General features: G+C 48.8%; 1 protein-coding gene across 1 annotated transcript in view; it reads left to right on the top strand.

The window, feature by feature from the left end:
- Cux1 (cut like homeobox 1) overlaps positions 1–12,217 on the top strand; it is a 305,159-nt gene that overhangs the window by 250,058 nt on the left and 42,884 nt on the right. The window contains 5 exon segments of the mRNA XM_028894394.2: positions 3,185–3,243; positions 7,200–7,248; positions 9,090–9,186; positions 10,185–10,856; positions 11,928–11,993. Of these exon segments, the coding sequence (XP_028750227.1) occupies positions 3,185–3,243; positions 7,200–7,248; positions 9,090–9,186; positions 10,185–10,856; positions 11,928–11,993 (943 nt within the window).

Genomic DNA, 12,217 nt, shown 5'->3' with positions numbered 1-12,217 from the left:
ATAATTAATGAAGTAAACCAGCCGCCATGACAGGCAGCTGCTTTTGATAACCGTTCCGTGGCTTTGTCAGAGCACTCTTGATGGAGAAGCGTACAATTAGCCAGTCACCTGCATTGTCTTCACTGTGGCATGGAAAATAATATCACTAGTACCTTCAATTAACGAGTGTTTATGGAAAAGGCTAGCAAGCCTGGCTTAGCTGTAGCTGAGTTGACTGAATGCTTGTGTAGCAGCTGGGTTCCTTCCCAGCACTGCATAAACTGGGTGTACTAGTGCCCTCATGCCTAAATCGCAGCACTCTAGAGGTAGAGGTGGGAAGATCAGAAATTCATGATCATCCTTGGGTATAAAGCATCTTCCAGGCCAGCTGGGCTACATGACCCTATCTCAAAACAAAGAAAGAGATCTGAGCTAAGACTTAATTAGGCACTCAGTTTATAAAGAGACTATCACAGGCTAGCGAGGTGGCTCAATGGATAGAGGACCTGCCAGACAGCCTGTGTTTGATCCAGCTGCATGGAGCAACTGAAGCCACTCCTCTCCGAGGAGAATGCATGGACTCGGGGGTCAGGGCCAGGCCAGACGCACTCTGGGGGTGGGGACAAGCTGTGCAGACCCCTCTGCCAAGCTCCCGGCACTTTGTCTCCCCAGGGTGAAAAATGTCACAGAATTTACAAAATAACTAGTGGGGTCTCCTCTGTAACGCTGTCCAGTTAGAGCATGAAATTTCTGTGGAAGCTGTTCAGTTCTGGCTAAGCACTGCACTGCTATACCTAACCAAAACACACCAGCCAAGTGGCTCGGTGGGCAAAGGCACTCGAATGCAAACCTGGCAACTGGAGAGCCACACACAGGTCAAAGAACCAACTCTAGAACATTGGACTCTGACCACAGCCACAAGGGGTGCACACCCATATCCATACATAACAGTGGTAGTAGTAAATTTGTTATTTTATTATTTTTATTTTTAACTTTTTTTGGGGTTTGTTGTTGTTTCTGTTTTTTGTTTTTCAAGACAGAGTTTCTCTGTTACAGCTCTGCTGTCCTGGAACTCACTTTTAGACCAGGCTGGCCTCGAATTCACTGAGATCCTCCTGCCTCTGCCTCCCAAGTGGTGGGATTAAAGGCCAGGTGCATACAGCTTCCAGGCTTCTGAGATGGCTCAGCAGGTGAAGGTACTTTCCACACAAACCTGGCAATCTAAGTTCAGTCCCTGGGACCCACATAAAGATGGAAGAAAAGAACAGACTCCACAAATACTGCCCTTTGACCTCTACACACATACCATGGCACATGGGCCCCACACGTAAGTCATGCATACAAATAAAAACACATACACATAGTACTGATAAAACACAGATTTTTCTTTGAAGCTAGATCTCATGTAGCCAACACTAGCCTCGAACTAGTTATGTAATGGAGAAGGGCCTTGACCCTCTGCCTCCCCTGTCTCTGCTTCCTGGGATTACAGGTGTACAGTACCATGTCCAGTTGGTGCGCTGCAGGGGATGGAACCCGGGGCTACATGCACTCTGCCAACTGAGCTCCTTTTCCAGCGCTGTTTTTATCAGCCCCGTCACTGGGTGACCAAGTGTCTGACACACTTGGCAGTAACAAGAAGTGCAGCCTTGGGGGCCTGGAGGGGTCTCCACCAGTTCTTTCCTCCCAGGACACTTTGAGTCCCCTGCTGCTGCTCATTTTATGGGGAGAAACATACCAGCCGCCCCAAAGATGCCTGGCTTGTGAGACAGGCTGACACCCATGCTGGTTAGCCGTCTTAGGCTGTGACACCCCACATCTCTGCCTTCCTCCCAGCTTTCTGCCATTCTCCGGTGGTGACTTGACTTGAGTGTTCACATCTGGCCTCCCCAAAACACTGCAGATAACGCTTTCCAAGGGTGGGCGGTACATTAGTGCTTCCTGCTACTTGACTGTGGGGAGAGGAATGAAATAATCACTTCTTTCAGAACACCTTCTGAGAGTCTTTTATGGGAAAATGAGTGCCTACCACCCTCCATTTGATTATCCCTGAGAAAACCATTATCATTTATAAAGTTAGCAAGAGATATTTAAAAGGGAACGAGGTGGAGCAATTTTATGCGATGGGAAATACACAAGAACTTTGTCAGCAGAGGCAATGGAAGAAAATGAGCTGAGTGGATGTGGGTAAGAGAAAGCAACAGTCTGCTTGGAACTCTGGATAGGTTCTGATACAGATGGGCTTTGAGGCTGATGGACCAAGTAAGCCTTTCCTCCTCAGGTTCTAGAATGTTCTCCACTGGTCTCAACCAGAACCTAAAGAGACATCTAGAGCCTCCAAAAATAGCAAGTAAGGTGCTAGCTGCTGAGACCTTGGAAATTTTTCAGCTCAAACTTGGAAACATGATGACTCATCAGGATCGTGGCCTGCAGACTCATAGTTTACCTGGAGTGGCCCCATCTCCCCAAGGCCTCAAAGAGATAAAACAGGTTTTGGAAGGAAGCACCTGAGACTTACCACGTGACCCCCAGGAAAGCCTGTCAGGGTAAAGATAGCCATGGATGTATCCCACAAGCTTACAGAAACTCTGGAACCCTTAAGCATATCATCCCTCTAGAAAGCCACTGTCTTGCCCCAGACGGCAGGGGGGCAGTCCCCGTCAGTCAGCCATTCCCACAAGAATGAAGCTGGTCTTCAGTGAGCCACACCACAGAACTGGCCTCCGTTCCCCAGACCCGAATGTTTAAGTCTCCCAGAGTGACATGCTTTCTTCCTGGTGCCTGCTTAGCCCTCCACAGAAGAACTGAGGACTGTTTCCACCAAAATTGCAGTTTTACCTGTGCTCTCCAGGTAGTCAAACACATTTGTTCAAAATACATGATGCCTTTGAAACATTAGGAACAAGACTCTGCCTCTATTTACTGGCATTTACACACAGTGGAATTTTTCTACCTTCACAAAGCTTTTCCCTTCCCTGTTACTGAGTTTTACACTAAAACTTCTGGTTGTGTGTCCATGCACATGTATATGTGTGCATGTGCACACACACATGTACACTCACACCAAGTCATAGGAAGAGAAGAGAAAAGCTGGCTCCCATATTGTTGACTCCCTGAATACAGGGTTGCTCACAGCGATTGTCCTCAGTGAAGTCTGGCAGCCTCCTTTAAGACATGGCTACTAATCAAAACTCTTCTGTTTCAGCAACTGGAAGAAAAACTCAAAGGCCAGGCTGACTATGAAGAGGTGAAGAAAGAGCTGAAGTAAGTATGGAGAAGCATGGGGCGGGCCTTCCATGTCTGCTGATGGGTACCGTCAGAGTGGTACCCAAACCCAACCAGAGCCACCCAGCACTTTGACTGTTCTCACTCAAGACTCTTGCAGGGCTCTTTGTGGTTGGATGGTTGGTTGGATGGTTGGTTGGGTGGTTGGTTGGTTGGTTGGTTGAATGGGTGGGTGGTTGAATGGGTGGGTGGTTGGCTGATTGTTTCGTGATTGGGTCTCATGTAGCCTAGACTGGCCTGAAACTCCATACATAACCAAGATGATCTTGAACTCCTGATCTTCCTGCCTCCACCTCCCAAGTGTTGGGATTACAGGCTTGTATTGCCACATCTGGTTTATGCTATGCTAGGGCTGGAACCCAAAGCCATGTTAATGCTAGGAAAGCAGCCTACCAACTAAGCCATATCCCCACCCTTCTTTGGACTTTATGAGACTGCATTGGAAGTATTCAGCATGCATGGAGTCAGAGCAAATGCTGCACTTACAGCAATTGTACAGTCTGAGCTTGTTTCTCCAGTGTAAAACACAGAGTAGAGGAAGAAGACGGTTTTCTATTGGAAGTTCAGGGCTTCCTGTACTCAGGACCACCTGCCTTCTTCCAGATTCCATTTCCTGCCAGAAGCCAGTCTCCCTTGGTGCTGATGGCTGCATTTGAAAGCTTTGATGGTCCCTTCTAGCCCCTCCTACCTCTGACTCCTCCCCCTGAGCCTGAGCTCCCAAACTTTAGCCCGTCCCTCTGTCCTTTAGTTCATGTTCTCAGCTCACTGACCCTGTCCTGCACACTCATGTGCAATGCACAGGGCTCCCCCTTCACCCCTACTTGGCTATCTCCAGCTACCCCTTGGCTTCACCCTCTGTTCTTTCGAGAGTGGTCAATGCTATGAGTGATCTTTGTAGGGGCCTGTCTTTACACCATGATTTATAATCAAGATGGTGCCCTCAAGGCCTTCTTGACCTCTCCCATCCCCTACCCCAGCTGTACCATGCAGATGCCTTACTCTTCATTTTACCTGGGCTCCCTCTGTATTAGTTCCTTTTCTTGTTGCTATGACAAAATTCCTAACAAAAGCAACTGGAGGGAGGGGGAAGGAGGGAGGGAGAGAGGGTTTGTCTTGACTAGTGTCAGGGAAGGCATGGCGGAGGAGCAAGAAGTGACAAAACACACCGCATCCACAGCCAGGAAGCAGAGAGAGGTGATGCTGGTCTGGGCTCGCTTTCTTCCTTTTCTCAGTTCCGGTCCCAGAGCCAGGGATAGTGCCACCCATATTCACACTGGGTCTCCCAGCTCAGTTAACCCAGTCTGGAAACTCCTCATAGGCAAGTGCAGGGGGATCCTCCTAGGTGACTCTAGGGCCTGCTGGGTCTTGGGCTCTGCCTCTTGTCTATCCATAGGAAGCCCCCACCTGGCCTGTGTCTCTCCTTCCTAATACACGGTCACTTTTCCAGATACCCTGGAAACCTCCTGAAACAAGCCTGCCTTTATATAATAAATAATGGCTTTAGTCTCCATAAATCCCAACCTCCTTTTGCTTGCTTGTGACCTCCTTCAAACTTCCAGTGACACTCTTACCCTGCTCCTCTCCACCTCCGTCCCCACACTCTCCCTCTATAGGCTCTCTCTTCTCTCGCCCTCCCTTTCCCCACTTCCACCAGCGGCTCTTTGAACAAACCCCCAATGCTCCGCCACCATTCCTGTCCTCTAAGCTCTGTACTCCTGCCTGTGTCCAGCTTAGTGACATTCATCTTCTCCTGGTTTGTTCTTCCGTGGTTTCCTTATTTGCCCTTCCTTTCCCTCAAAAAACTGAAGAAGGGCCAGTGAGATAGCTCAGCCTGGACAACCTGAGTTCCATCACCAGAATCCACCATGGAAGGAGAAAACTGAAGCTCAAAAGTTGTCTTGTGACCTCTATACGTGGAACCTGAGGCAGGGGATTGTGAGTCTGACACTAGCCTGGGCTACATAAGCAAGATACCGTTTCAAGAAAAAAAAAGGAAGGAAGAAATTGAACCTTCTAGTTTTGAGCAAGCATGTTGGCACACACCTATAGTACTAGAACTCCGGAACTGGAGACAGGAGGACCAGAGGTTCAAGACCATCCTCAGCCACGTGGTGACTTCAAGGCCAGCTGACTGCTGAAGATCTTATCTCCAAAAGCAAAGCAAAGCCGGGCAGTGGTAGCACACGCCTTTAATCCCAGCACTTAGGCAGAGCCAGGCGGATCTCTGTGAGTTCGAGGCCAGCCTGGTCTACAGAGCGAGATCCAGGACAGCCAGGGTTACACAGAGAAACCCTGTTTCGAAAAACAAAATAATAAATAAATAAATAAAAATGCAACAAACAAAAAGAAAACCACTGTTGTGCAACCTTTGGCCCTACCCTCCCCCTCCACCCCCTCCTATCCCATGGCTAGACCCCTTCCTCCAGGCTCAGCCTCATCTTTGAGAATGAGCTCCAGCCTGTGTGCCTTTCATTGAGTGCATCACACCTGAATGCTGACCCTGACTGCCTTTCCAGAACTGCCCGTGTGGCCCCACTCCCAAGTCACCATGGTCTTGCATCTACAGGCTCCGAAGGCCTGTCTTTCCACTACTACTCCCCTCGGGTGACAGTTTTTAAAAATGCTTTTTTTTTTTTTTTTTTTAAAGACAAGGTCTCTCTATTATTTAGCTCTGGCTGTCCTGGAACTTACTATGTACACCAGGCTAGCCTTCAGCTCACAGTGATCCACCCGTCTCTGTCTTCCAAATGCTGGAGTTAAAGGCACATACTACCACACCCAGATGTTTTTCAAAATACTTATTATTTATTGACAATTTCATACATTTGTACATGTATCTTGACACACTCATGATCCTTGAAGGGAAAGGATCCACTTGCACAGATTTTATAATCTGACCACCCTGAGTCTTGTTAATCCTACATAGACTTCGATTTTTTGTTACATGTATTTATTGTGTGCGTAGGTGTACATGTGTAGAAGTTGGGACAACTTTCAGGAGTCAGTTTTCTTCTATTTTGTGGGTCCTGGGATTGAACTAGGTTCTAAGGCTTGGCAGCATACGGGGACTGGGGAGATGGCTCTGTAAATAGTGTCGCTGTGTCAGCATGAGGGCCTGAGTTCCATCCCTGGCACTCACAGACAATGCCAGGCAGGACAGCATGTGCCTATAATCTAAGCACTGGGGAAGCAGAGTCGGGAGGACCCCTGGGCCTCACTGACTAGCCTATCTAGAGCAGATACTTAACAACAACCTCTAGCCTCTACATTGTATGTGTAAATGCATATGTGAACACACATGTCTCTCTCACACACACATATATGTATATGAGAGCATAAGAACATCAGATCCATGGGTCTGATCTGCTTGTAGCTCCTGGCTTGTTCAGATAGTCCAGAGCCCCAGTGATCTGGACACAGCCTGTATTGATTGCTAAGTAGACAGTGGAACGATACTTTTGCCTCCCACCACATGTGGGGCCACAGAGGTCTGCCCTCCTGATTCTAAGCCACCCCTACCTCTTTCCTCATTCCTAAGCAAGCAGCAGTTCCCAGGGAGCACATGAGCAGTGGCCATGAGTTCCTCTCCTTCTGCCCTCCCCTCATAGAACTTCCCATTTCCTAAAAGCTTTACAAATCCATTCGGCTTGCAACAATGTGATGTCTGTATTACACTGTAAAATGAGTCTGAGCAGACCTGGTGTGACTTCATATGGAGTGATTTACATGCTGGGCGAAAAAACCTTTTGCTAACCAACTGCTAGTTGAAGACTGGCTCCTCTAAAGGCATTATCAAATTCAGTTCCTGCCAGGGAAGTTGTTAAAGTTGTCAGCTCCTCAGTGCCTGCAGAGCAGGAACCAGAGCCTTAATGCCTATTGAGAGGCCACCAGGAAAAGGAGTAGTTGAAAGTAACCATGTGTCTTGCCTTTTTCAGCACCCTGAAGTCCATGGAGTTTGCGCCATCGGAAGGAGCAGGGACGCAGGTACACCAGCTCACTTTGTTCCCAGGGTGGTGGCAGCAGCTGCTGGTCACTGCTGGCCCCTGAGGCTCTCATCTGCATCTCCACGCTGATAAGAGGGGCCTCGCTTACAGCTATAAGTCCTTCCTCAAGAGCATTTCACCAGCCGAGCCGGGTAGTGCACACCTGTAATGCCAGCACTGGGGGCTGGCGTCAAAGGGTCAGGAGTCTGAGGCCAGCTTCAGCTATCCCATGAGATACTGTCTCAGCAATAGAAAGGAGGTGGAGAAGGGGAGAAAGGATTGATTCTCGTTGTTGGTCCAGAAACTCGGCTGGTTAGGGTGCTTTCCTAGTATCATGAGGCCCTGGATCCATCTCCAGCACTGACAGAATAAATGGGGCATGGTTGCATAGGGCTGTAATTCCAGGACTTTGTAAAGACAGGTGGCCAAACGTTTCAAGTCAACCTTGACTACTTAATGAGTTTGAGGTTAGCCTTGGGTTCATGAGACCATCTTTAAAGACAATAACAAGACTTGACTAAGTGAAAGCAAATCATCTTCAGTGAAGAGAGAGGCTAGTATTTGCCAGGCTCCTCAGTTGGCCCTGGGGAAGCTGTGACTTCATTTTGGGCACATAATGATAATTTCAGGGGCTGGGTTGCAACCCAGTAGTAGTGTGCATGTTCAGTATGTGTGTGTGAGGCCTGGGTTCAATCCTAGCACCAAAAACATCAACAAATATGTGAGGTTGTGTTAAAGATCAACCCAAAAAAAAAGCTTGGCCTGGAAATACAGTGTACTGCCTTAGTGGCATTAACTCAAGGGACATGTAACAGTGGTACCCTGTTATCTGGCAGCCAATTAAAATTTATATCTCCAGTCATGTATGATGTCACATACCTGTAATACCAACACTCATGAATAGAGGCTGGAAGATCTGGAATTTAGGGCCAACCTAGGCTACATAGCAAGTCCAAGGCAAGCCTAGACTGTGAGGCCTTGTTTCATACACACACAATATGTTAAATATATCCTAACCAGAAGTGATAGTGCATCCATAGTCCCAAATACTGGAAGACTGAGGCAGGAAGATCACTTGAGCCCAGTACTCTGAGGCTAGCCCAGGCAACAAAGCAAAACAAAAAGAAAAGTTGTCTAAAATGTATAAGTCTACATCACAAGTATAGTCTTGCTCCCCTTATCCAGAAGGCAGCTGGCATCTTCACAGTGGACAAAAATAAGGCAAAAACAGGTTTCTCGTTGCTTTCTGACAGGGTCAGCAGCTTATCTCATTGCCAAGTGGGGTCCAGGCTTAGACTGTTGAATATTTGGGAACAACACAGAAAATAACTGTCAGCTAGGAAGGTGGCTCAGCAGGTAAAGGAGCACTCATCCTGCCTGAGGCCAGGAGTTCCAATCCCCAGAACCCACCATGTAAATGTTGGGTGGCCCTGAGGGCTACCTGTAATTCTAGCCTTGGAAGGAAAAGACAGGGGATTCCCCAGAGCAAGCTGGCTGGTGAGACTGGCCATATCAGCCAGCTCTGAGTTTGATTATGAGTCCCTGCCTCAGTGAATAAGGTAAGTGACTGAGGATGATGCCTGAGATCAACCCTGGGGCCTCCACACACATGCACGCATGTGTACAAACACCACACATAACCTACACACATGAAAAATGGGGAAAGAATATCTGAGTCTAAAGACAAAAAATCATCTCAACTAAGTCCTTTTGCAAGAACCTTGAGTTTTTTCCCTTGCGGAAGTCAAGTCAGTGATGCATGTTGCAGGGTCATGGAAGCTGAGCTGGGGAGTGGATGGGTTCAAGGTGGCCCCATGGTGACCCCTGCTCTGCCCTGTGCAGGACTCTACCAAGCCCCTGGAGGTTTTACTCCTGGAGAAGAACCGCTCGCTGCAGTCTGAGAATGCCACGCTGCGCATCTCCAACAGTGACCTGAGCGGTAGGTGGATGGGCATCACACACATACTCTGCTTGGTTCGCTTCCAGGGGTCAAGGACGAGGAGGGTTTGTGTGTGCATGATGGGAGCGCCGCTGGGTGACCAAAGACTTGTTGGACTAACCCTGAGTGTCGAGTATCCCACTCCCTCACCGCTCTGCCCTACCCCGTCCTGCAGTGAGATGCGTGTGCGCCATAGCAAATCTCCAGGGGTCTGTGCTAGGGCCTTGTGGAAAGGTCCCAGGAGGGACGCCCGAGGATGTTGGCTTTCTGATCTTTTCCTAGTTGTTCTGTGAACAGGCCAGGGGTAAAAGCAAGCATGGCCTCCCTCTGGGGACTCTCTAGGGTGTGCTTTGAGAGGTCGCCGGCCCTCCAGTGGTACTTTTCTTTCTCCATGAGGTCTTCTTTGGGGACGCAGTCCCTCCCCCATCCCTAGCCTCTCGTTTGCGCAATCTAAAATGGTGGAGTCACTGACTGCTTTTGGATTTAGCGGCTGGTCAAAGTGTGTAACTGTGATCTGGACTCCAGTGGCATTGCAGTTCTTAAAGTGTGCGCGGCTTCGATCGAGGGGACTCAATGGGTGCATCTGCCTCAGAGCATGTGGTGTGAGCGACCCCATGGGTCCCCAAGTGTCAGTGTTTGCTGGTGCTCGGGCAGAGCCTTTGGGGGTAACTGTGATGCTAGAAGCCCCGAGACCTGTCACCTCTTTCCCGTGTGTGTTACCGGAACCTTTGTCAAGGGGATTCTCCCGGCTGCAACGTACAAGAAAGGTGCAAACACGAATGCATGTGGCTTGTTTTGGGGGGCCTCATTTGGCCGATTCACAAATTCAATCGAAAAACAAACCAACACACCACTCTGGCCCTTGTTTAAAAAAAAAAAAAAAAAAAAAAGAAAAGAAAAATCTGCACTTTTTTTGTGGGGCACACTTTGCATTCTGGTCTTGGTTTTTTTTCCCTTTTGAATCCCCCATAATGCATTCTGTTTGCCCTTCCTTGTAGGGTCAGCCAGGAGAAAAGGGAGAGACCAGCCTGAGAGTCGGCGCCCGGGACCCTTGCCGGCCTCCCCTCCTCCTCAGTTGCCCCGCAACACGGGGGAACAGGTTTCCAATACTAACGGTACACACCACTTCTCACCAGCGGGGTTAAGTCAAGACTTTTTCAGCTCAAACCTGGCCAGCCCCAGCCTACCCCTGGCTTCTACAGGAAAGTTTGCACTAAACTCTCTTCTCCAGCGACAGCTAATGCAGTCCTTCTACTCCAAGGCCATGCAGGAAGCCGGAAGCACAAGCACGATTTTTTCAACAGGTCCTTACAGCACAAACTCCATATCTTCCCCAAGTCCATTACAACCAAGCCCAGACGTAAATGGCATGGCCCCATCTCCCAGCCAATCAGAAAGCGCTGGGAGTGTCTCAGAGGGCGAGGAAATTGATACAGCAGAAATCGCCCGGCAGGTCAAAGAACAGCTGATCAAGCACAACATCGGACAGCGCATCTTTGGACACTATGTCCTGGGACTGTCTCAAGGGTCTGTGAGTGAGATTCTGGCCCGGCCGAAGCCCTGGAGTAAGCTGACTGTCCGCGGCAAGGAGCCGTTCCACAAAATGAAGCAGTTCTTGTCTGATGAGCAGAACATCCTGGCACTTCGTAGCATCCAAGGCAGACAGAGAGGTGAGACATGTCCATGTGTGCCTGGTGCAGTGCAGTGCTGTGTGTGTATGTGTGTGTGTGTGTGTGTGTGTTTGTGCGTGTGATGAGACATTTGTACATCACATCAGGTAAAGTGCTCTTCAGTTCTACCCTATCTAGAGTTCAAGGGTCAGCCAGCAGGAGCTAGAAACCATTAGATTTGGGAACTCTGATCTTGGAGAGTGTGGTCAGCACCTTGAGCTCAGTAAACTCAACATTTCACTGCTCTGTATTGAATTAGAGAAAGTTAGGTCATGCCTGTCATCTGACAGGTTTAGCATCCCTGGGTCCACTTGGCATGGGGGGGGGCTGGCTTCCCTTCAGGAGCAGCTCCTCAGGTGCCATCCAGCTCTGTCCCAACAGCACAACAGCTGTAATCTTCACAAGGCCCTGGCTCTGTGGGGCAAGCTTGTCAAAGCTGTCCTCTGCCTCCTTCACCTTAGAAGAGAACAGGTCCCATGAACGTTTTATGTCCAATTATTGATTTTTTTTTTTTTTTAGTGCCACAAACAAAACATGCCTGCCTTCAATAAATCACACGAAAGTTTCATTCAATTCCCTTCCTGTCACACCCTTCATAAAATGATAGAAAGTCAGACACTCCCACAGTGTAAATAATTCCTTCTTCCTTAAGAGCAGGGCCCCCTGGGCAGAGTCAACAGTGATGTAGAGGGACATTGTTTTCAGCCACATTGGAAGCACTCTGAAATTTAGACGACATCTCCGACAGGAGATGATAAACAAACAGCATGAGTTTACACCAAGGATACAGCGCATTTTTTGGTAGTTAACTGAATTGATGTCTCTGGATGATTAATGTGAGCTCTAGCATTGACTGGCAGGCAAGCACCTCTCGCTCCCTCCGCCCCTCCTAGTGGTGATGATGTCGGCTCTCCTCCTGCAGTAGACCCAATGCCTGGAGGAAGGTGAAGCCTGGAGCCCTTTCTTTAGAGGCAGGCAGGCAGGCGGCTCAGCTCTCATGTCACCCAGACCATGTCGTCGACGCCACCATCCCCTGATTGTTTTGTTCTTACCGCACTTGTTTTTCAACAGAGAATCCAGGCCAGAGCCTGAACAGACTCTTTCAGGAAGTACCGAAACGAAGAAATGGGTCTGAAGGTATGTCTCAGGCAGGTTTTCTCTTTGCAGTCAGTAACCTAGGAAGCAGCATGTCCTTAGCTGTGTATTTGGGTTAAAACTGTGCATTGTAATTCTGGCCTGGAACCTGATGGAAAAACAGCTAGTAAGTATAAAACAAAGCACGGGTTCAAAGGCGACCAGCCCCTTCCCTGTTGAGCTGCCAAAGCTAGACAAGCCATACCTAAGGTCCGTCCCTCAGCATC

The sequence above is a fragment of the Peromyscus leucopus genome, chromosome 23 (genome assembly GCF_004664715.2).
Source record: "Peromyscus leucopus breed LL Stock chromosome 23, UCI_PerLeu_2.1, whole genome shotgun sequence".
Classification (NCBI taxonomy): domain Eukaryota; kingdom Metazoa; phylum Chordata; class Mammalia; order Rodentia; family Cricetidae; genus Peromyscus; species Peromyscus leucopus.
The sequence above is the reverse complement of the archived record's forward strand: the minus strand, read 5'-3'. Positions and strand labels throughout refer to the sequence as shown.